Source organism: Onychostoma macrolepis, chromosome 25, assembly GCF_012432095.1.
Source record: "Onychostoma macrolepis isolate SWU-2019 chromosome 25, ASM1243209v1, whole genome shotgun sequence".
NCBI lineage: Eukaryota > Metazoa > Chordata > Actinopteri > Cypriniformes > Cyprinidae > Onychostoma > Onychostoma macrolepis.
Window position 1 is genome coordinate 1,956,682 of NC_081179.1, and position 26,773 is coordinate 1,983,454.

The 26,773-nt window shown below is 32.1% G+C and overlaps 1 protein-coding gene across 3 annotated transcripts in view; it reads right to left on the minus strand.

Moving 5' to 3' along the window:
- myo9ab (myosin IXAb) overlaps positions 1 to 26,773 on the minus strand; it is a 116,257-nt gene that overhangs the window by 55,769 nt on the left and 33,715 nt on the right. For all 3 annotated transcript variants that reach the window (XM_058766327.1, XM_058766326.1, XM_058766328.1), the window contains exons 2-3: positions 20,954 to 21,611; positions 19,664 to 19,900 (exon numbers count right to left, since the gene is read on the minus strand). In XM_058766327.1, the coding sequence (XP_058622310.1) occupies positions 19,664 to 19,900; positions 20,954 to 21,611 (895 nt within the window). The remainder of the gene's footprint in view (positions 1 to 19,663; positions 19,901 to 20,953; positions 21,612 to 26,773) is intronic.

Genomic DNA, 26,773 nt, shown 5'->3' on the forward strand with positions numbered 1-26,773 from the left:
TTTGTTTCCGAAACGTTGCTTAAATACATAAATGAGGCATAATCTACTTAAATATGCAGTAATTCGCACACATTTCCAGAACATCTATCTGAACGTTGGGTAAAGCCAGGCTCAAAATATTTGTTTGAAGAACAGATGCAGAAGTGAAGAAACAACCTCATTTTGACAATATGGCCTTTAAAGATATGCATTGTAATTGAAATCAACAGATGCAAATAGATAAATGCAAAATAAAAAATAAAGCAAATGATATATGAACAAACCTCTTAGTAAAAACCTGCATAATATAAAAAGGAATAAAACTATAAAATTTGGTGTGTGTAAGTGCTGCTGAAAAAACGAATTTCGATAAAATGGCCATTAAAGATTAAGTGCAATAATAAACCGAGTGAATGATATATGAATAAACCCCTCAGTAAAACAGAATACTTTCAGAATACAGATAGGAATAAAAAAAGTTTGTGTATGTAAGTGCTGCTGAAACTCATTTTGAGAAAACGGTCTGTAAAGATATGCACTCAAATTGAAATCTATAGACGCACATATATTAAGTGCATTATAAGAAACACTTAAAAGTGTATTTTGGATCTTTTCTCAAAAACACTTTGTGAAAGCCCAAAATCTCCAAATTAACCAGTGCATGAAAAAACAATGTCTTGCCTTAAAGCCGCAAACGCCTGAAGGTCTCAAATACGTTTAGAAGAGTAAATCCTTCTGCAGACTCGTCGAGTCGCACCATTCACACTGACCCGACGAGACCCGTTTCAATGAAAACTTTATGATGTGGAACCGCTCATGCAGAGTCTGCAGTGTTTACATGAGGAACCAAGAGGGGTTTGATCTCAACAATGGCATTTCATTTAATTTTCAAAATTGAGATTTATACATCATCTGAAAGCTGAATAAATAAGCTTTCTATTGATGTATGGTTTGTTAGGATCGGACAATATTCGAAAATCTGGAATCTGAGGGTGCAAAAAAATCTAAATGTTGAGAAAATCGCCTTTAAAGTTGTGCAAATGAAGTTCTTAGCAATGCATATTACTGATCAAAAATGAAGTTTTGATATATTTACAGTAGGAAATTTACAAAATATCTTCATGGAACATGATCTTTACTTAATATCCTAATGATTTTTGGCATAAAATAAAAATCAATAATTTTGACCCATACAATGTATTTTTGGCTATTGCTATAAATATACCCCAGCGACTTAAGACTGGTTTTGTGGTCCAGGGTTCACATATTACCTGAAACACCGACTTGATGTAATGATCAAATGAAATGAAATACAAATTTACTTTGTACTAAATAAAAGCCTTTTGCACACGTCATTTGGAAGCAAGCTGCTTCATATGATCCTCTAAATATTATTCAAATATATTTAAAAAATAGTTAAAATACATATTTAAATGTCAAAAATATTGTAAAATATATTTAAATTAAAGAAGTATTTTAAAAATATTTAAAAGTATACATCATATTGGTTGAACAACAGTTAGAAGTATTTATGATCTTTAAATAAAAGTAAAAAATGTCTATAAACATTTACTTTAAGCAGGTGAAATATGAATTTACATTGGATTTAATAAAAATCCCACTGGATGAACGTTTCAAAAACTGCCTTATTTATGGCATCATTTGCCCCTTGAAATATTGAAAATATTATTAAATCTTATTTTAAAAACAAACATCCATATATATAGTATATAATATGTAAAATATTTAAAAATACATTAAAAAAAAAAAAAGTAAAATATACTGTACATTATATTACTATATATTATTATACAACAGTTAGGAGTAAATAAACGTGTATTATGGCAAGTTTGAAAAAATTATAAACATGCATATTTTAAACATGTGAAATGTAAATTTACAGTTGGAAGCTGAAGTTTAAAGCCTTATTTATGACATTGTATATCCCTCAAAATATTCAAAATATCATTAAAAAAATATTTAAAAGAATTAAAAATACTTTAAAAATTGTAGCTAAACAACAGTTAGAAGTACAAATGTACAAAAGTACAAATTTTTAGATAAAAGTAAAAAATATAAAACTTCAATATTTCTTGGTTTTAAAAAATATTATGTTAATATAAACATGCAAACATATTTTTTAAACATTGATTACATCAAATTAAATGTAACATGACTTTACATTGGACTAAAAAGACTCACTAGATGAAACGTCCCATTCGAAAGATGAAAGCTGCCCCTCAAAATATTTAAAATATTAAATATTAATACATATTTAAATATATCTAAAAATATTTTACAACTTTTATTTAATTATCATCATGATTTTTACAAATATTTAAATTTACATTATGTAGGTGAACAACAAGAAGAAATAACAAATAAAATGAGATGAAACGTCCCGTTTGTAAGCTGAAAGTCTAAAGCTGCCTCTCCTCTGCAGGACGGGCCAAACGCAGGGAGCTCAAGCTTTAAACAAACACAGTCTGCACCACATGAAGTGGAGCGGAGGGCCGAATATGTGAGACGGGAGGCTTGAGGTTTGATTAATGACAAGAAACGTGTGAACATGATGAAGTGAACATAAACAGGGCTGAACTCTGCAGAACCTTCCCGAGCTCAGGAGCTCCGCTGGGAGGCGTCAGGAGATCTGGAGGTGCGTTTAGACCACCCGGATTCAGTGCTCGACTGGGACAGCAGCCCAAGGAAAAACACACTTTACGGTGTTATTTTTGGACAATGGTACAGCATGGTATACTTTGAAGCACTTTAGAATACCATTTAGATTGCATGATGCATGAAAACAGCTACAGTTTCCTAATTTTTTTTTATTAAAATTATTTTTTAAATATGATTACATATTTAAAAAGTATTTAAATAAAACAAATATGTATTTGAAAAAATATGATTAAAAATATATGACATTTATATACGAGTTTAAAAATAAAAAAATACCACTAAATTATCTAAATGCTTAAAAAAATATAAACAAAATATTTAAATAAAAATATAATTATATTTTAAATGCAGATTTAAAATTATATTACTATTATATTATAATTTAAAATATATATATAATTAGTATATAAGCTGTTTAACAGTATTTTAATTGTTGAATAATTGTAAACATAGACTTGGTCTGACAATAAAGTATCATATCATACATACACATACATGTATGTATTAGTGCTGTGAGCGTTAACGCAAATTCATTTTAACGGCACTAATTTTATTAATGCGCGATTAACAGCGTGTATTTTCTGTTTGACCCGTGGCCTCGCCCGTAGTTGGAGAAATGGAGATGCACTGTGTTGCCAACTTAGCGACATTGAAGACCCCTTTAGTGACTTTTTTCTCCCCCTCTTCAAAAAAGCGCTTAGCGACGAATCTTTGGAGTTTGCCCAAACCTTATTTAGTTTCTGAGACTCGCTGGTACTGGTTGAAATCACAGCACAGCTATTGTCATTATCTTATGTGTATTTGATTTTATCAGACAACAGCTCGATTATCAGGATTTTTGTGCAGATTAACATCTCAGAAGGGAGAGCTGGTTATGTAGCCTAGTCTCAATGGGTCGCGTTTCAGTCACTATTTCATATTCATCCCATTGTCTGACAACAGAAACAGTCAAATATACCAATGAAAACAGTTTTATTGAGAATTTAGCTGCATCAAAATACAGTAGGCTATGTGGGCACAGAGAGGGAAACAAATCTAATAATAAATGTACATTTTGCATGTTCAGAAGAAGTGAGCTGCCCTGTCGTGCAAAAATGTAAACAGGTGTCTAATAGACATGAACAAGTTCTTTGAAAAACATCTATGACCTTTGAAACAGGTCTTCATGCTCTATGTTGACTATGGTTTCAATGATAATAAACATACATTTGCATAAAGCATCCATATTTGTCCATGCCCTTGTTGATAGAGTATTAAAAACATGAAAAGTATTAATTTAAGGTACATTTAGAACAAATAAAAATGTGCGATTATGTTGCGATTAATCACGAGTTAACTCATGACAATCATGCGATTAAAAAAAATGTAAATCGATTGACAGCCCTAATATATATACATATGTACACATATGTATAAAATCAGATGGTTGATGTGCTGGAATGATCCTCCGTCTCGTGTGGTTTGACAGTTTATTCCCTCCGCATTTGCTCCATAATGGAGTTTCTCTGCGGTTCCTGTCAAGACAGGCCGCGTATCTTTAGCAGGGACCCCGGGGCCATTTCCACACTGTCATTTTCTGTTAACCAACACAAGAAAAGCACAGCCTCACACCCTCGCTGCTGGACGGGGAGGATCCTGCTCCCGCTGGTTAAACGAGGACAGCGAGGGGACAGACGCTGACAGGTTAATTACGCTGTCAGAGCTTCAGGCTAAAGGGTCACCGCGTTTGTCTCAAGGCACTTTATTAGCCGCACACTTTTCCTCTTTCCCTCTGTAATACTATCAAATTAAGACTCACAAACACACTCTGCCTAGCGTTTCAGGTTTAGTCAAACTAAAACGTTCTGATCTTATTATATTTTAAAATTAATTAAATAATAGTCTAGATGTATAAACACACACATACTGCCAAGCATATCATGTTCAGTCAAATTTAAACACTCCTAATACTCATCTTACTAGTCTTATATTTTAAAATTAATTTATATTTTATATATACATTTTTTTTAAACATTCAAAATATAATTTAAATATAAAACAATTAAAATATATATAAATTATGTAAATATATTTTATTTAAATATTTTAATAATATTTTAAAATATCTCAAATATAATATTTGAAAAAGAAAATTTAAATATTTTAAAAATAAACATTTATTTAAAAATATTTTAAATAATATTTAAAAACTATACATATTCTGTAATCCACAAACTCACACTAACACAGTCTCACAAACACACACTGAAAGCCAAGCATATCACGTTCTGTTAAACTGTCTGAATGCTAGTCTTTAATTTTTCAGCTATGCTATAGAGATGTTTATTCTGTTATTTGTAATACTCAAACACTTTGAATCCCAAGGCAGTGCAACTAAAGTGAATCATATTAGCTGCCTAATTAAACAATAATAACGCAATACTGAAGATCCTTTACAGAAGTTCCCAGCCCGCGCCTGCGGACACAAACACAGAGGATCAGTGTCGCTCTGAAACCCCTCACAGATCAGCCAGCTGCAGGCGAGAGCCGACCTTTAGAAAGATCCGGGATCAGACGACCGTCACAAAACAGGCCTCAGATCAGTGCAAGACACATGTACAAAACATAACGCAGAAAAAAAAAAACACTAATGTGAGAGTCAATCAAATGAAATGGCAATTATGGACATTAAACTAACTAACTAAAATAAATATCAAACATCATATCATATATAAAATATATTTAAAAAATTTAAATCAAATGGTTACATTTTAAATAAAAAAATAACTGGAATGATACATTCCTTAAAATTTTACACATTTAAATTAAATATAAAAAAATAAATAAAACAAAACAAAATAATATAACAAAATACAAACAAAATTAAAATAAAATAAATTATAATAGAAATTAAAAATAAATAAACTAAGTAGAAAATTAAACAAAAAGTTACTGTTCACAATTCATCATGGCACAATATTCTAAAAAAAAAAAAAAAAAAGATAGTAAATGGGAGCCAAACTGACGCAAATCCAATGTTTTAAATGTGTGCTTGCTTTAGTGCTGTAGATTCAGACGTGTTTTTAAATGCACAGCGGTCGTGATGGATGTCACTGCACACTTCAGATATATGGGTCAACACAAGGTGTAATCACACACACACACACACACACACACACGCACACACGCCTAATATGCAAATACACACACAAAGGCTTAGCATTAAAATGCCTTGGGCTAAAACCGACATTAACTACACTAATCAAGCCTTACAATTACACAAATGTCAGTAAATTCTGTACACACACAAAAAAAAGAACTATCAACATGAAACTGTATTTATTTTGCAACCAAATTTACTAATGCAATATCAGATACTTTCACATACCAATAGTTTGCATGGCCATCTTTGAGTCAATTTTGATATAATATAATATAATATGAAAATCACTCCATTATTTCTGTCATGTGTGTTTGTTCTGGAGCGTGAGGTGAACGTAATCGTTCAGTCACTGAGTCTTCAGAGATTCAGCTTCTGGGGTTTTTATCATTCACATTCACAACAGTCCTGCTGTAAGACAAATATATATATATATATATAATGAAATAATCAGAAAACGTTAAGCACATCATAGGACAGCACACTAGTGCGATCATGTCAAAAACACAGTCTTTCTAACGACGGACTGAAGACAGAGGCTAAAGCAGAAGTTTGAAGCTTCCTTTGGACTAAATGAATAATTAATGGATCATTTAAATGTTCAGTTCTCCTTCTGTAACGCCTCAGAGAAATCAAACTTCTGTTCGAGCAGAACTGCTGCACGTACAAACACGCAGATATATCAGGCTAAATGAGGATATAGCATCGATTTCTGTTTTATAATTAAATACTGTTATATAAAGCTAGTCATGACTCATGACTAATGATAGACAAACCCACACTATCCCTAAAGAAAACGACTGATTTACAGAAGTAAAAACTCATTTTGTATTCACTTCTGTAATGTGAATTTCCAAGAGAAACGGCATATTAAATGAAAGAGAAACGACGGGGCAGGGCTTGATTTTACCCATCAGGGCTTGATTAGATGGAGTAAAGTGGACGTGTCTTAACAGAATGAAGACAGACTGAACATGCATTTGCTAAATTAAATAAAATAAAATAAAATAAATATAACTAATTAACTAGTTATTCTACTACTGGTTAAGACCAGTAGCCAACACGGCCTAAATGATGACAGATAAAAAGAAAAGTTATTATATTTTGATAAGTAATATAAAAGCAATATTCAATATAAAAATAAACAAAATAATTTAATATAAAACATAAAATAATAAAGTAAAAATATAAGAAGTAACAAAAATATAAAAGTACAAACTAACTAATAAGTTATTTCGCTACTGGTTAACACCATGAAATATTAAAAATGAAAATATATCAAAAGAAAAACAATAAAATAAAACAAAATATGAAAATATACAAAAATGTATATAAATTATACGAATATTAAAATAAGTAATATGATAAATATACGGCAATGAAAAGACAAAAATCTAAAAATAAAAACAGAAAAAGTGATATACATATATCCACAGTTTAAGAAAGAACCATAGAAAGAAACTACACAAAGAAATCGAATGGTGCATAACGTTTTCATAAGTTCAACATACAATCAACATCCATTTAGGGAGGATTTGTTAGAGGAGCTAAACACACAGAAATCTTTATTACAGATCTAACAAAATTATGTCTGTGTGTGTGCGTCGGTTCACTGCAGATGTGGTTAAATGATGACAATGACATACAATCACAACAATTTGTAAGATCATCTAAAATTCTGATCGCATTTGTGCTGCTCTGCAGATGAAACTCAATCGCACACTCAAGACTCCCTCGAGACGGACAACAAAGAGGAACGAGAGAGAGAGAGATGACATGTCAGAGATATTTTCATATTATTTTATATCACCATCACATCGTCCTGGACATAATAGAACTAGTATTAGTACTAGGGTTGGGCGATGTCTATATAATTGGCATCAGATGATGTCTATCGTGAAAAACTGAGAGATTATAAACTACAGGGCACATTCTGAACTGCATGACAAACACTGAACTACAACACAAACTCTAACCAATAGGACACACTCAAAACTGAGATTGTAAACTACAGGACATAAACTGAATGACAGGTCAGATTCTGGAATACATGACAAACACTGAACTACAGGACAAACTCTAACCTATAGGACAGACTCAAAACTGAGAGATTATAAACTACAGGACACATTGTAAACTACAGGACAGAATCTTCAACCTACCCTACAGGACATAGACTGAATGACAGGTTATAGATTATAGATCTTAACTACATGACAAACACTGAACTACAGTGCAAACATTACTGTTTTTTATAAATTAAAAAAAAATAATTTTCTTCTTCTTTACAACCACAATAAAAATGCTTCATTTTTTTAAAACAAGAAGGATTTATTTATTATTATTTTTATTTTTTTATTCCCTTTGATTTTGGGGTGAAATGTTACCTAGAAGCTGAGCAAACCATAGAAATTAAACTACAGGTCAGACAAAATATTAGATGGACTTTAAATTACTAAACTACAGAAATTGTGTTCTGGGTGTTGCAGAATAGAACCAGCTGATGATTATACATGAATATCCTACAATCACATCTGTAATGCACAACACAGAGACCTGTGCTCTCACGTTGCTGCATTTCACCTTTTAGTCAGTTTCTATGCAGTTGCTAGGGTGTTTGGGCGGTTGCTATGCAGTAGCTAGTATGTCTGTAGGGTTGCACTGATGTTGTATGTGCTACAGTGAGCATCTTTGTGGTTCATGCGAGCGTGAAGCAGAAACGCTGTGACTCCACACGACCCTGAAGGTCTCGTCAAACGAAGCGGTCTGATTCCAGGTGAGGCGGGATGACGTGTGTGTGCATGCGGGTGCTGCGAATGCTTCTACTGCTGAAGTGTGCAGGATTGATTGTTGCGTGTCGCTGTGTTTTCAATTCACACACAAACATCAGACAGACAGACCCGACACAAGCTGATAGAGAAGGAGAACCGGCTCTATACAATCATCCATCATGTGTGTCAGGCTTTAACTAGCCATTTGTGAGCTCTGCTCAATGTCTGGAGGGTCGCCGTTACATAGCGGATTTCAACAGAACAAACGGGAACAAGGAAGACAAGAACACAAGAATCTCGTCTTGAGGCATGTGTTGGTTTACGGGGCACAGTATTACAGTGGTTTAGGTCATATCTTACTAATAAGAGATTTGTCATCAACATTGGGCATCATTCCTCCTCTGAGATGCATTTAAGAACTGGTGTACCGCAAGGATCGATCCTTGGTCCAGTATTGTTCTCACTTTAGATGCTTCCTTTAGGATTTATTTTTAACAAGCATAGGGTCTCTTTCCATCTATATGCAGATGACACCCAAATTTACATCCCCTTAAAGCGTGGTAATAAGCATGCTATTAAGCCCATTTTGGATTGCCTGGAGGAACTGAAACTTTGGCTTGCAACAAATTTTTAGAGTAGTAAAACCGAATTCATTATGTTTGGTCCCAATGATCAAAGTGTACACGACTTCGAAACTACATCTCTGTCACCATACAGTACCACTTGTGTCAGAAACTTAGATGTTTGGCTTGACAATAACCTCAAATTTGACAAGCAGATAAGTAAAGTGAAGTTGTTTCTTTCATTCAAGAAGCTTGAAATAGCAATACATGCATTTGTTACATCTAGGCTTGACTACTGTAATTCTCTGTATGTTGGAGTTCCTCAGACCTGTGTCTCTCATCTGCAGTTGGTCCAGAACGCAGCAGTTTGATATCCCATGACAAATTGTTTTTGTCCTTGTTCTTTTTTTGCAACGTCCCGGTCAGATCTTAATGAATGGAGGAATCCTGAAATCTCAAAAACTGCTCACTGAACTTACAAGTTAAATTACATATGTCAAATCAGCAACAAAAATCTGAAATTAATTGCCCCATGAATGTTGTTTCTTATGCTCAAATAGCATTTAAAAGTTTATTTTTCAGGCTAGATCAGTCTATGCGCATGCGGAGTAATAACGTGCTTATGACTGCTCATGTGCATTGGCTGGTCTAGTCAGGTTTCTTTGGGAAATGTGGCTCTTTCTTTTAGAAGGTGGGACTATTCCTCAATATTGCACGCTGCAATTTCTCCCATTCACAAGGATAGGAGTGAACCGGTCTTTAAAAAAGATGAAATATTTTTATTTACCTGCATGCCATGTGATCATTACTCAACATCAAAGAAACCGTGAACATGCAAATACCACTTCATTATTGAAACATTTATTTTAAAATCTCAGGGGTACTTAAAGGAAATATATTTGGTGAATAAGGTTTAGATTACAAAAAGTTTTGGAATGCCTGCATTACATGCAACTAAGAAATAACGTGAATGTGTGCATTATTTAATAAAACCTACAGAGTAATAATTTAAATAAAAATGAATGTGTTCATCGATAGTTGATGCAATGTTGAAACCCTTCTGATCTTTGTGTGAATGTCCACAAAACTGGGCTATATATACATATATAATTATTGAAACATTTATTTTAAAATCTCAGGGGTACTTTACATATTCATATAATATGTATACAATTGGTTGGCTATTTTAGAAAGGAAAATTTAAAAGATGAAAGAGAGAAATTAGGGAGAATCAATGAATGATGAATAACGTATTGCTATTGTTTGAATAATATGTAATCCATAAAAAATTAACTAGTCTGATTTTGAGTATTTTAAAATGTAACTTACTCTAATTACAAGTACTTAATTTTTGGAATCTGATTACATAATCCAGATTACATGTAATCAGTTACTACCCAGCTCTGTGTGTATATATATATATATATATATATATATATATATATATATATATATATATAGATAGAGAGAGAGAGAGAGAGATAAAAACAGAAAAATAAAGATAAAAATAAATAAGCCGCAAGAATAAAATAAAATATAAAAATATGAATATAAAAGTGACAAAAATATAAAGTGTAATACATAAAATTTAAAAATAAATAAGTAATATGAAACATTTAAATTACTCAAATAAAATATAAAGTAACAAGAATAAAATAAAATATAAAATGAAGAATATAAAAAGTAATACAAATTCATTTAAAGTATTAAAATGGAAATATATTTATAACAAATATAGAAATAAAATATAACAAAGAAATATAAATATAAAATGAGGTAATATAAAGGTAATATAACCACTTAAAGTATTAAAATGAAAATATATACATGCATAAATAAAGATAAATATAAATAAAATATTAAAATATGTAAGTATACAAGTATAAAAATAAGTATACAAATATAAGAATAATTATTCAAATATGTAACAAGTAATAAGTATAAAAATAAATAATAAAATGTAAAAACAAGAGTATGAAAAGCTAATATTAATAATTGTTACACGTGCTGTGTCAATTACTATGTACTGAAAAGATATTTTGATCTGTGATTTTTCTAAGATCAAACCATGGTAACAAGAGCTCAGACAGGAAGTGCGGTTGATTTCAGCTTCCTGTCGGTCCAGCCGGTGAGACTCAGGCCGAAGCAAAAGACAGACAGAAATAAATAAAAGGCCATTGAGTGTCGTCCAGTCGAGTCCTGCCAAACAGCACAGGAACAATGATTCTGCTCAGTACAGCGTGTTCAGATGAGAGAGAGAGACTGTATGTGGGTGTGATACAGATAACAGATGTTCTGCAGAAAGAGAGAGGGAAGCGTGAAGAGGAACGTGTCTAATCTAACACAAGATTACAGTGTTCAGGTTCAGTCAGGTCTGATGTTCTCCAACAAGAAAACACTAATTATATGAACTTATATGTCTACTTATATCTCTATAAGTCGACGTCACAATTACAGCGACACACAGGGGAGCTCCGAGCTGCTTTATAGTGCATTGCGGTGTAGTTGGAGTAGGGATGGGCGATATGGGCTTAAAAATATATCACGATAATTTCTGGTATTTATTGCGATAACGATATCAATGACGATAATTCAGGGAATCTTATGCATCCACTAAGAGACAAAAAACTAAATCCTGTTTCTTTAGAGAAAGGTATTATATTTCCTATTTTTCCTAAAAGAGGGTGTTTTGACTGAGTGAGCATTACTGAGTACACACGTAATGTAGTGACTGTTTAATTCATACTGGAAGCTAGAGGGCGCCCTCGCGCAGAAACTCCACATATGCGTCGCAGAAGTAATAGAACTCATGACGTTCCAGGAAATCCCTAATATGGACAAAGACATCCAGTTACCGCTGTAGATAGAGAAATTTTAACTGAAGAAACTTAAGACAGTAAACATACGATTGCGACAATATATGGTCTATCTGTGTTCTTCAAGCAATCTTGGGTATTTTTATGAGGATAAAATATACTTATAACGGAATGCTAATCGACATAGCCTTTATCACTGTATATAATACTATAAAATAGTATGATTTCTGCCTCATTCTGTGATATAACACCACGTCTGATCACAAAAAGTTATTTCAAACACTCAACTATGTTATTAAATCTAGTTAGATGTCTCTCCATAGGTTACCTAGAGAGAAGCGTATACCTCATGAGCCAAAGACAGGATGGCCCCTGAGGGCCCTGTTCACTGGGAGACGTCAGCTGGCCCCAGAGACCACGGGGTCCCAACAGACACAAACCACATGAAGAAAAGAGACATCAGCTGACTGTGATTACCATCCCACGAGACCCTCAGACTCACTATAGATCGAGAACACAGCACTGATCACATCAACAAAAATAAATAAATAAAATGTATTCATTTATTTGTTTGTTCGTTCATTCAAGTTTACAAAGTAAATTTGAAAAGTAAAATATTACAATATTGTATTATTAAAATATAAATAATATATCTCAATATAAATATATTTCAACAATATTACTATTAGTAGAACATTATAATATTGAAATATGAAATATTGTTAATTCTTTTATAAAAATCTACATTTATAATATATACACACTATTTATATTATATATATATATATATATATATATATATATATATATATATATATATATATATATATATATATATATATATATATATATATATATATATATATATAAAAGGAAAAATATATAAATATAAAAATCTAATTTGAAAAAGTATCATTCAAATATTCTAATAAAACATCACAATATAAATTTAATATTATTATATTTAAATAATATACTATTAATAAAATAATAAAATTAAAATAAAATAAATATAAATTATTAGATAAATTAGATTTTTAAATATTAAATTATTCGCATTTCATAGTATAATATTATAATAATATTAGTATATTGAAATATTATAAAAATACCATTTGAAACAAAAAAAAACATCTAAACTAGTTAAGCAGTTTTCAAATGCTTGATATATATTTTATAATAATAATAATAATAATAAACAATAACAATAGCAATAACAACAACAACAACAATAATAATAATAATGATGATAATGAATAATGTTAATAATGTAAGGAAAATAAATACAAAAATAAAAATCCCTCTCAAATATTCTCTAACATTTTCAGACAAAAAGTAATGGTAGAGAATGACTGTATACTTGTATTATATGCCACTCCAAGGTACAAAATAAAACTATATTTCCATGTTACATATCAATATCATGCAATAAAAAGCCAAAACAAATCACGGTACTTCCAATGGAAAAATGGCATTCTGCATGAGACTGAACTGTATAAACATCAGGCACTCATCTCTGAAGGCTGATAATGAACGAGGAATTTCTGCTGAACTCTTCACATCATTTCTAAACGTCTGCACATTCCCCGTTTATTGAACACTTCAGCATCTAATGATGCTTTCAGATTTCACACATTTACCACCCGCACTCCCTCAAAATCAACCAGTTATCTGACCCCATCCAAAAATGCATGTTGTTTACCACGACCTTTACACATGAAAACACACACACACACACACACCCACACACACACCACTGAACCCGCTTTACTGCATCTCTGCAGCTTTAACTGGCTGCGTTGTGTCTTCAGCATTTGTCTGTCTTCAGTCTTGCGGTTTGCATCAGCCACATGTGTGATCAGACCCGCTGAGTCGACAACATTCACGCACACTGCATGACCACAGACAGCCTGAAGCAGTCGCAAGGCAAAACTAATTAGTCTGCATTACAAAACCAACACAATGGGAAAGAAACACTAAATAATACTGCGCAAGCAGTGCGGTCCGATTCAGAATGACTCTTTTGAAGCGATTCTTTTAAAGAATCATTCTAACACACTGTTCCTCAGACGATGAATCACAACATTCCTGTAAAAGCTGATCAAATGGCTGATCTCAGCATCATTAATGTCCCCGCGGCCCGTATTAAAGCGCTCTAATGGAAACTAACGATCGCTTGAATTGAATCCGCTGCGTCACATGATGCAGCGCGGCTGATGATGTCATTGACTGTGTGCTCAGTTTGCTGCTTTTAGGAGACAAACTGAAATATATAAACCATTTAAAAAATAAATGCTTGGTTTTGATTGGCTGTAGATTGAGTTATTCTCATTATACAGAGTTTATGATACATCCTCATTTAGATCAAGATGTATGTTCATCTTCCGCTTTTGTACGGCAGGTTTTTCTTCCAGGTCCAGGGTTTTCAATCTAATAGACGTCAAAGACCCTCATATATGATGTAAAATGTAAAAGGCAACTACTGTATGTAATTTCATGAATAATGACCCAATTTATACTAATTTAATTTGGTATGCTATATACTATGCCAATTGAAAACATTAGAAAATATTAAAGTTTCTATTAATTTTTTTTACTCACTGTACTATTTACTTATTTATTTATTTGTTGATTCATTCATTCAGTTTAATCTAATTTATTTATTTTAATCTATTTTGTATGTCTAATTTGTTTATTTTGATCTAATTTTATAGTTTATATATTTTAAACTATTTATTTATTTATTATTTATTGAATTTTCATTCATTATTTCATTGAGTTTAATCTAATGTCTAATTATGCATTTATTTTAATCTAATTTAATCTAATTTATAGATTAATTTAATTGTATTATTTATTTATTTATTTAAATAAATTTTTCATTATTTTAATCTGTTTTAATTTTGTATTATGCATTTATTAACATCTCATTTTTATTTATTTAACCTAATTTTATTGTGTACTTTTTTTGATCAATTTGTTCATTTATTTCAATCTAATTATATTTATTTATTGTTTGTTGTTTATTTTAATCTATTTATTTAAATCTAATTTTAATTATTTATTGTAATCAAATTTAGTTTTATTTATTTACTTATTTTAATACACAAATGCTGATGCAAAAGCTTTTGCATGCAGTCCTGTTGTAAAGATTTTCCACGAGTATTTCCTTCAAATGTCAATCAAATCCAAACAGTTTAACTAACTAACTAACATGCTCAGAAAAGTTCTCCTCCAAATGTTGCTCCAACATGACAGCAGTTGATCTTAAAGAGAAATATCACTAATGAGAATACAAACATGCTCTGCATTAACTGCACGTTCAGAATGCATAACTTGCATAGTGTGAAGTGTGTGTGTGCATAGTTGCATTTCAGGCCTTACGTGTACGCACGCATGTATATATGTATATGTATATATATATATATATATATATATATATATATATATATATATGTGTGTGTGTGTTTAGTCATGAGTTACTAAAGCTAGTTTGCTCACAGGATGGCTAACATGCCCTATAATGTGATGGCACGTTAATCTAAACTGAAGTGGACTGTGTGTGTGTGTGTGTGTGTGTGTGTGTGTGAGAGGTGCGTCCTCTCGTGAGTGAAATGTCAGTGCGTTTGAACCTCAGCCGCCCGGAGCGTCAGATTCACCCAACATCATACATGAACACTAACTCTAGGCAGCGCAATGAAGGATGACTTCATGCTGCTGTTTGGTTCCTAAAGAAGTAGTCATAGTTATGGTTACCATGGTAACCCTGTTTCCCGCCACAGTGCCAGTGTTACTTCTGCAAAATCAGATTCTAAACTTGCTGTTCAAATCACTCACACAAAGCAGGGTTATTGTCGTCAGCTGAAACTACTGAAACAGTTTACTTCATTGAAAAAACAAAACAAAATAACAAATATTAGATGGAAAAACTTTAAATCAAAATTAGAAACATTGCCTTGGCATATCTATGTTTAAGCTGATGTAGCAAAATTGCTCAATGTAAATAAATACTAAAACTGAAGTAAATTAAACTTAAACAGTATTATAAAAATACAAAAAAAATTAAAATTACAAAAAAGTACTTAAAGTAGTGAAATTAAAAAGCTGAAATAAAATATAAATATAAGATGAAAGACTTAACAATAAACAGTAATAATAAAAAATTTTAAATGCAAAAAAATAAAAAAAATAAACTTTAAATGCCTTGGCAACTAAATGAAATAAGTTTAAACTGAAGGAAATTGAAATAAATGAAACCTACATAGTAACATAAAAAAAGAAAATACTAAAAATTAAACTAGATGAAAAACTTTGAATGAAAATCAGAAAAATTGCACCAGTAACTAACTGAATTTATGAGAAATAAATATGAAAACTGAAATAAATGAATAAATTATAAAAAATTAATACAAATTCAAAGTATTTATAAAACCTAAAATGCATGCATTTAGCAGTATAACGATATATAAACACTTCTAAAATAACACTGATACAAAGCTTGTTGCTTATTATATACACTAAACTCTATAATGCATATATATTGTACTATAACAAGTATATACTGTGTGAGAGCGACACACAAATCTGAGACCATTGACATGCGTGTCCGACAAATATGGTCCGCTTTTGGAAATTCAAGAAGAATCCGAGTTACAACGTCTGTCTGGTATGTGTTAAAACACACACACACACACACACACACACACAGCGACATCACAAACACAAACAAAAGCGTTCCCATCTGCGTGCTGAAATATTTGTCATAACTCTACGAAGAGCCAATGTTTCTATTTCCGTGTTTAAAGCGACATGCCGCATAAACAGAGACACAGTATAGCATATTTTCTGCAGTTTTCACTTTTATTTATGTCGTCCAAACAGCAGGATGTGAGCTTCAGCCAACAAATACTCCTGAGTTTGGTACAAACACACTTGAGCGAGGAACATTGCGCACAAAATACAGCAGTTCGTCAAAACAAGCCATCGCTTCATGTCCAAAAGAGAAGCTTGTCAGACACTTTTAGGCCCAAACTTCAGCTCTGTGACGTTCGTTCAGATTTGTGGGCTGAATGCTGTGCTCGTGTCAGTTTTCACAGTGAGAAAGTGTCATAATGAGAGTGTCTCATTCTCACCCTCAGGATGAAGAGAGTGAAGAAACAACACGCGAGAGGAGAAGAAAACCAAAACGCCATGCTTGATGCATCCCCGGGATGAGCCTGATTTCAGGGTAAGACAAGAAAATATATAGTTTCTGAGCAAATCAAGCAAAACGAGACGCTCGTACGAGAGGATCCTTTCAGGCCAGACAGAAAACCACTGCAAACAGGGACGGTCCATATATTCAATACTCACAACATGTTAATGAAGATTTTGCAGGCAAAAATAAGGAAACACTGTGAATTTCATTTATGCAGTTTTAGATTTTTTTATAAACTGTTTTTTTTTTTCAAATATTAAAATGCTTTAGAAAATACATGTAAATAAAAAATGGTTTTCATTATAATGTACTGTTGTATTGGTACATATAAATGAAAATAAATATTCTTGGCCTTCATTTAGTGAAAAACACTGTGGAAAACATGACTTATTTTATATTTTTAAGTCGACTTTTAACTGCATTTTATCTTGTTTTTGTAATTATACATACATACATACACACACACACACACACACACATATACATATATATATTGTGTATATAAAAATACACACACATGAATGTATATATTTAAGAAAAATATTCATAATAATATAAATATATGTTTAATATTTAATTAAGTATCATGTGTTTAAATATATATTTTTAATTATATATAATATAGTATATTATATTGTATTATAAAACAAAGAAGAATGACATTTTGGGTTTTATGTACCAATTATATATAAAAATCTAATTTTACTTCATTTTTTGAATGCATTTGGCACAATAACACGACCACTATATATATATCAACCAGCCAAATTCAGAATCAAAAGGTTGTTCTAGATTCAGTATTTCTGCAGCTTGGACAGGTACTTAATCTCACTCACTCCACTCCAATCCACTACTCCGATCTATTCTATTCCATTAAGTAACACACAAAGATAACAAAAGCATCATTCACGGATGACAGCAACAAAACGAGGCGCGGAAACCTGCTTTCTCAGCATTGCAGCCCGTTCTTACCTCCAGGTTATCAAATGAAGGCATAAAACAGTAATTTAATTAATCTTTTAATCAAATGAAAACAAACCTTTACAAACAAAGGGGGTTTACTATGAAAATTAAAACATGGCAGAAATATTGTGTGATTATTCCTTAAACAATTAAGTTTTAATAATCTATTATTATTAATAGTAGTGGTATTAGTAGGAGTATTACGTACATTCTGCTGCACAATAATATATTTCTGACACAATTTATTCAAGTTAAACCAAACTTTTATTTTGACGGGTTGCCGTGAATACCTTTACACTTCTGTTTTACTCAAATTAAATGGTAAAATGCTCAGGAAGTGACTCAGAGCGGAAATCATAGCGCCCCACTCCAAGTTAGGGGTGTGCGATATTGGCAAAAAATAATTTATAGATTTTATAGATAACGATAATTAGACGATATTTTGCTGCGTGTGTTATTGTGCTGATATCATAAGAACTGCTGTGGACAGCTGACTCCTGAAGTTTTGATCTTCTTCATATACTGTGTGATGGTCAGTTCACACTGATAGAAATTAATCTTTTCCAATAAGATTAAATTGATTTTTACCTTTCATGGGCATTTTTACCTTTATAAAGCCATTTTTTTCTAAAAGTGTGCATTATCTTTTGAGTCTTACATTTAATCAGTGAATTAGAATAATAAGACATTTGGTCTGTTACCGAGCAATGAAATCAGTATCAATAAAATTAATCTTTGCAGTGCAGAGAAAACACAGAAGCTGCATCTGAAGAGGCGTTTAGATGTATTTACACACTGTTTAATGCAGGACATGAATGCATTTAACCTGCAGTTACACATGCATAAATAATGTTTTCATATATTAAACATAAAACGTTGAATACTGATATTTGAAATTATTTAAATAATAAAAAGACACTTTAAATGTCAAACTAAACCCACCAGCAGGTGGCAGCAAGTCACTGTTAATAAGTGAGTCATTGCGATTGAACTGAATCATTTAAAGTTGATTCATTCAGGAACGAAGCGTCATGTTGCTCAGAGACGCAAAAACAGGTAATATGGTGTAAGTCTCTTAATTAACTTTTCGTTTATTGATCTGTAGTAAAAAATCAATATCACAAATGTAATCGCAGTAATTTTTGGAGGAAAAAAAACGACACTCTTCATGTGAAATTGATTAACTATACGAAGTGGTATAAATATATACATTTTCTGCCCCCAAGTCTTGAATCGGTGGTCATTCTAAATGTATTTTAATAGACTGAATCATGCAGTGATTGTGATGCACACTCTAAATACGCACTAGTCTAGACTTCACGTAATGTAAGTGTGCTCTCTGTAGGTGTGTTGTTTTGTGTTTGGTTTTTGCTAAATATTCAATAATGTCAAATCGCACATTGTTAAAACAACAATTACTATATTACCGCAGATGATTTATGTCGCACACCCCTACTCCAATTAATACACAAAGACAGCAAAACCAGCATTCACGGATCACAGCAGCAAAATAAGGCACCGAAACATGCTTTATCAGCACTAAAGCCCGTCCTCACCTCCAGCACAGGTCCGGCCCCGAGGATGATCTGCTCCACGCCGCTGGCGAAGCCCTTCTGGCTGAGCGCCGTCAGGTGATGGATGAGGAAGTTGGTGCTCTGCGTCTTTCCCGATCCGCTCTCTCCTGAGATCACGATGCACTGGTTCCTCCTCCTCTGCAGCATGGCGTGATACGCCGCGTCGGCCACTGCGTAAATGTGCGGCTCCAGCTTCCCCAGTCGCTGCTTATCGTACATCTTAAAGTGAGAAACCCCAGGTGAATAGGGGAAAAAATTAACTAACAAATATCACCATACTTACACAGTTGATTGATTACATTAAGAATTACAAACATTTTTTGTATTACATGTTTTCTGAAATGTTACGTTTAAATATGCAAAGGAGGCGTTATCTTATTAAATATGCGCTAATTTGCATAAATTTCTACATTGGATAAAGCCAGGTTCAAAATTCTAGTTTGATTTTGCTTGTTTGATCTCTTATCACCACTTCATAAATCAGAAAATACTGACAACAGCCAGAGAAAAATAAATTTTGCATTTTTTTTTTTTTTTTTTTTAAGAATAAAATGTATAAAACCAGGCACAAATCCCTCTGTAAAAACCTTCAGAATATAGATAGCAATAAAACTGTAAAGTAAGTGGTACTGAAGTGGAGATTTTTGGCTCAGTGAAGGAAAAAAAATCTCATTTTGAGAAAACAGCCTTTAAAAATATGTATGTTGTATTTGAAATCTACAGACGCAAATAGATAAAGTGCTATAAAAGAAACACTTAAGTGTATTTTAGATGTGTTCTTCCCACTAATCTGAAAAAACACTTCACAAAAAACAAAGCCAAAAATCTCAAGTGCATGAAAAATAGGGCTGGGACAATAAATCGATGCGTCGCAATTCATTTGTCTTCCGTTCCTGTGATTCGATGGCGCTCTAGGCTAGTTTTTAACCTCATACTCAAATCCTCACGAAGAAGAGCATTCGGCTGGCTCATGTAAGTGGTTAAATGTACTTGCACCTTGGCTTTTATGCTTTTATGACGTGAGATTAATGTAAACACAGCCTACTATGAACACCCTTGTAATTCGCTTCAACCTTTTCAAACTGTATGAATGATTATTTTATGTTCAAGTGGTGTGTGTGTGTGTGTGTGTGTGTGTGTGTGTGTGTGTAAGGAATCTGCTGTTAAAAGCTAATCTCAGAATCAATGAAGAACAATTGCTCGAATCGCGATGCATCGATTTATTGTCCCAGCCCTAATGAAAAAACTGTGTTTTTGCCTGCAGTGTCTTGCCTTAACGTATTTGGGGTTATATATGGGCAGGAACTTGAAGGGGTTGACGACGATCAGGATCCCGCCGACGTACGTGTAAATCTTCTCTTGCCGAAAGCGTCCGCGCAAGTTCTCCAGCAAAGTCCGCTCGTTCAGATCGGGCAGCGCGCAGAGATCGTCGACGTACGGAGGCTGCGGGAGGAGTCCGCGCTCCACCATCCGCCGCCGCTCCTCCGTCACTCGCAGCCACATCTGCAGGTTTCCGTAGCGGATGGATCCGTCCAGGTCTTTCTCGCGCAGCAGAAAGCGGTAATCCTCTCCGGCCAGCCGGTTCTCCAGCGCCATGCGCGGCCACAGCATCATGCGCTGCACGGGACAGTCGCAGGGGTTCAGGATCCATTCCTCGCCGCCGAACTCCTTGACCTCGGCGAGCACGTAGAGACGCGCACGGTCCAGCTGCAGCCGCTCGATGACGCGCTCGATGACCTCCGCCGCAGACGTCACCTTCCGCGCCGACACGGGGCAGTAGATGGTGCCCTCGGACAGAGCACCGGGATACACACGCAACGTGAACTCCGAGTCCTCGTAACGTCGGCGCCCTCCGGCATCATGGCAGCTCATGATGCTGCAGCAGCTCCCATCGGCACCAGAGTCACCCGACGGATTCACGACATCCCACCTGCGGACAGACAAACACAAGCGGCGGTCAGCACTTACGGTCCAGCGTGGCTATCGATAACAAACTAAAACTATTAAAAAACAAGGTTTGTAAATAAAATAAAATAATAAAATAAAATAAAAATAATAAAAAAGTTAAATAAACAAAATAACAAAAAATATAAATAAAAATAATAAAAAATTATTTAATTTAATTAAAACATATAAAATAAAATTAAAAATAAAACAAAGCATAAAATAAAAATTTAAAAATAAAATAAAAACATTTTGTTAGTAGCTTTAGTACTTGTATTTAAATGTATTTATTTCACTTAGTTGCCAAGACAACATTTCTAATTTTTATTTAAGTTTAACTTTGAGCACTAAAATTACTAATACTAAAACTACATTTAATAAAAGCTACATTTTTCTAATATTAACATTTTATTTATTTTAGGTTAGTTTTAGTCATTTTAGTACTTTAGAATTTTCATTTAAGTTAAAGTACTAAAATGATTAAAACTAAACTAAAATTAGAAATGTTTAACCTGAAGTAGTACAATGACTAACTAAAATAAAATACAATTTTAGATGAAAACTTTACCTTAAAAGAAATGTTACTTGCTAATTTTAGAGATTTTTTTTTTTTAAATAATTTTAATATTGTTTATATTAATATTTTAATGTTTAACATTGCAGTTAGTTGCCAAGGTAACATTTCTAATTTTTTATTTAGTTTAAGTTGAAGTATTAAAATAACTAAAACTGCAACTGAAATAAAAATAATTTTCCTAGTATTAATATTAAGCAAAACTGAAAATTAAAATAAAGAAATGTTGCCTTGGCAACTTATATTTCATCTAATATAAATATTTTATTTTAGTTTTACTAATTTTAGTACTTTAACCTCAGCATATTTATTTCAGTTAGTTTTCTCTTTAATTTTGAGCACTAAAGTACTAAAATGACTAAAACTGAATAAATAAATAAATGAAATATTACCAAAAAATATACATCTGAGAGACGTAACAACACTGCGATTACAGGTTTATGGCATGTAAAGGTCAAGTTCAGTGAGGTTTTACAGGTTTGTTGAAGTCATTTGAAACATTCATACAGGGATGTTACGTTTGTTGTGAACAAAACCCAGGGATTTCAGACGGCCGTCTCTCTGTCTTAGTCTGCGCTGAACCCGTCCTCTTCTAGCTTCTGTTCAAGCCGCTTTCAACAAGCTTACAGCAAAAGTTAATGTAGAAATGAATATTGTGTCATCACTGACTCGCTCAGGTCGCACCAAACCCACATTACGCTCCTCTGTTCGACACAAAAGAAGGTTTTAAAGGATCTTCAAGCTGCTTGCTTCCATACAATGAAAGAAAACAGGTTGTCAAGCTACAAAAAAAAAAAAAGTACTGAAAAACTAGTATATAGGTCTTAAGATGACATGATCGGTGTGTGTGAGGAACATTAAAGTCAACAGACTATTAAAAAAAACAGTGTATTTCCATTTATTTGCCATTTACCCATCTCTGTTTTTTTATATTTGTTTTTATTTTGATCATACTGTTGTATTCCATTACATTTTTGTAAATTGCTTGTTAAGTGGAGGATTTACATAAGTCCTTATGATTTTCCCGCCTTTTCCTGCTTTTAATTACAATAAATAAACAAAATATGATCGATGCATCAAAATATAAAATGTATACTATTCAAAAATATTTTTTATAAAAATGTGGATAATTCATTCACAATCAAAATAGAACAAAATATAACATCATATTATACTTATATGTTATATTCTGTTCTATTTTGATGAATCACTCACAATATTGTTATTCTCATTTTTTATATAATATACAAATATTTTACTGTTTATAATCATTTTCATAATTTGTACAGTGATTTTTATTTGTATTAACTTTTTATTTACAAATGATCAAAACAGAAAATCTAAAATATTATTGGATAGATAGACAGATGAGTAAATATCATTTTCAGTTTTCTTTAATACGACCAAGCAGATACATTTAGAAATGCTTTTCAAAACCAAACACCAAAATAAAAGAGCAGGAAAAAGGAAGGAAGAGAGCGGAGGTGTTAAAGCAGGTTAAAAACAGCCAAGCAAATATATAATGCATAAAGAACAGATGGAAGGAAGAAAGAGAGAGAGAGAGAGAGAGAGATTTAAGCAAGCAGTAGCTCTGTTCACAAACCTAATGCTTCCTTCATAATGAATGCAATCCCACAATGCAGTGCAACACAACTATACACTTTATGGGAATTGCTGCCTAGAGCACTTCAAACCACTTATGAGCTTATATTTCAGTCAGGATGCTGACTTAGACACCTGCAACTCACTCACACTGCTTTACAGTCCAGTACAATATAAAATAATAATAATAAAAAAAAGATTAATAATAACAAAATATTTAATATTAGAAGAAATATTTATTTATATTAAATGTATACTATATTTTAATGTATTTATATTAAGGCTTTATTATATTTATTGATTAATATATTTAACATTTTTTATATTTTGATGAATCATGCAAAATAACTCATTTTTATTTACTATTCAAAATAAAACTAAATATTTGATTTAATTTTTAATATTATATGACATAAAAAAAACAAAGCATCTTTACAGAAAATTAAAGTTTCTACATTATTATTGAATGATTAATATAACAATTTAGATTTTGTTCTATTTTGATTAACTGTAAATAGAAAAAATACAATTGTGAACAATTAATCAAAATAGAACTAAATACTTATTTAATATTATAACAAATATTATTTTATTATTTGTATGATATTTTATTTGTTTATATTTGTATTATATTTGTTCTCTATTTTGATTCACAATTCTAAATAAAAAGTTAAATAAATAATACCATTTACACTGTGCAAGAAAAATAATAAAAATAAAATATTTGTACTAAATTAAATATTTGGCTGTAATAATATTATTTGATATCTATTTACTTTATTATAAAGTAATTTGTGTTTATCATTTGGATGCATTTAAAAGCATAAAATGAATCAATCTAGTGATTCCTAATTGTGCCAAGTTATTTTTTAATTGTGCTAAAATGTATTATTCAATACATTTTGATGTATATAAAGGTTCATATATATATATATATATATATATATATATATGAACATGTTTATAATAAATATATAAATAAATAATTTATTTTATTTGACCAAATAAAGCAGGTTGAGTCTGTTGAAGCTGTCATTCAATCCGGACATCATCCCAAAACCACCTCAGGTGTTTCAAGCCTCCATAATGACACAATCATCCCGTCACTTTCTACATCAGCAGCTCGTCAAAGCGGACCGTCTGCTGATACGTCAGATAATACACGACAAAACGCTCTGCGGCGGCTGGAGAAACGGCTGGGCTCGGGGTCAGGGGTCAAAGGTCAACTGGAGGAGCTGTGGGGGCATATTTGCTCAGGCCTCGACAGGCCACAGCGTGGCATCGGCCGACAGAGACACGTGCGTCACGTGACCGGGAAGGACGGGACGGCGCTCGTTTGTCGTTCTGTTTGGCTGCAGATGCAGTGAACGTGCGAGAAAGCAGCGTAACCTTTCTGTCCAAACAAGCATCAGATCGCAGACAGACACGCATGTTCACCTGCAGAAAGAAACGACAGAGTCACGCATGACCCCAAGAACCGCATTCGACCGACGCTTCTGGATGTTTCTGATAAGAGACACGCAGCTGATCGTACTGAATCACTTCATCAAATCATGCAAACACAGCGATCGGACGAAGAGTGGGAACACTGGGCCAATCCCGTCTCAAAGAGAGCATCGCTTGCCCTACTTACTATGAAGGGCACTTGAAGTACGCACAGGTCTCGTGTGCACGCTTTATAAAAGATACATGCCATGCAACTTCACTGAATCAGAACGACGCCTTAAAGACACAACTGCAACTCTCGCAAATAAACCTTCTGCATCAGTTACTGCCTCTGTGTCTGGGAAATTTGCATCAGAGTTTTATAACTAAAAGCAAATGTTTTAAAAGATTGTTGTTTCTTGAAATAAAGCTGAAATCAAATATAAACGGATGAAAAATGTTTTGAAAAAAAAAATAAGATAAAGCACTAAAATTATAAAATTACTAATTGTAAATTAACTGAATTTAATTAGAAATTATTACACTTTTTATTATAAAATAACTGGAAACAAATAAATAATTAAAATAGAACTAAAACAAAACTTAAATAAAATATTAAAAGAAAAACTAGAAGAGTTACCTTGGTAACTAACGGAAATAAGTTGAAGCATTAAAGTTATGGGAAGTATCTGGAAATAAATAAATAAAATAAGAAAATCTGAACTAAAACTAAAACTGAAAAAAATATATATAAATAAAAAATTTAAAAAACGAATAAAACCAAAACTGAAAAAAATATATATATAACAAATAAATAAAAAAGTAAATAAAAATCACAAAAATACAAAACAAGATGACTAAAAATTAAACAAAATAAAATGAAAAAAAAAATTAATAAAAAAAAATGCTACTTCAAAACACACAAAAATTTTTTTTAAAATATTTATGTAGTATGTAAAGTGTTTCCATGTGGCATCTGTTAAAAACACAACAGAACCAAGTTTAAGTTGAAGCACTAAAATTACTAACTGGAAATAAAGACTAAACATTAAAACTGAAAAACATTTTTGTTAATTGAAATAAAGCTCAAATAAAACTAAACATGAATATAGGATTTAAAAAAAACAAAAATTATAAAAGAAATGTTACCTTGGCAACCAAGTACTAAAATTACTAAATGAACTAAACTAAATGAGAACTAAACTGAATTAAAAAATAAATAAATACATTAAACCTAAATAGTAATATTTAAAACCAAGATAAATAAAATAAAGACAAAAATCACATAAAAAAAAAAAAAAAAAAATACAAGCTACTTCAAATTGAAGTCGCTTGTATTTTTATAACACTGACTTGCACAGACTTTCTTAAAAATGTACAAATATAAGTATGCAACATACTTTCAAATGAGAGTCTGTAAGTTTACGAGAGCAAACAAGCATTATGAAATCCCTCAGAAGACCCTCAGACTCAACGAGGAACCAGGATCAGATGATCACAAACGTTTCAACTGCGATCCTGTCTGTGAAGCTATCAAACGCACAGAC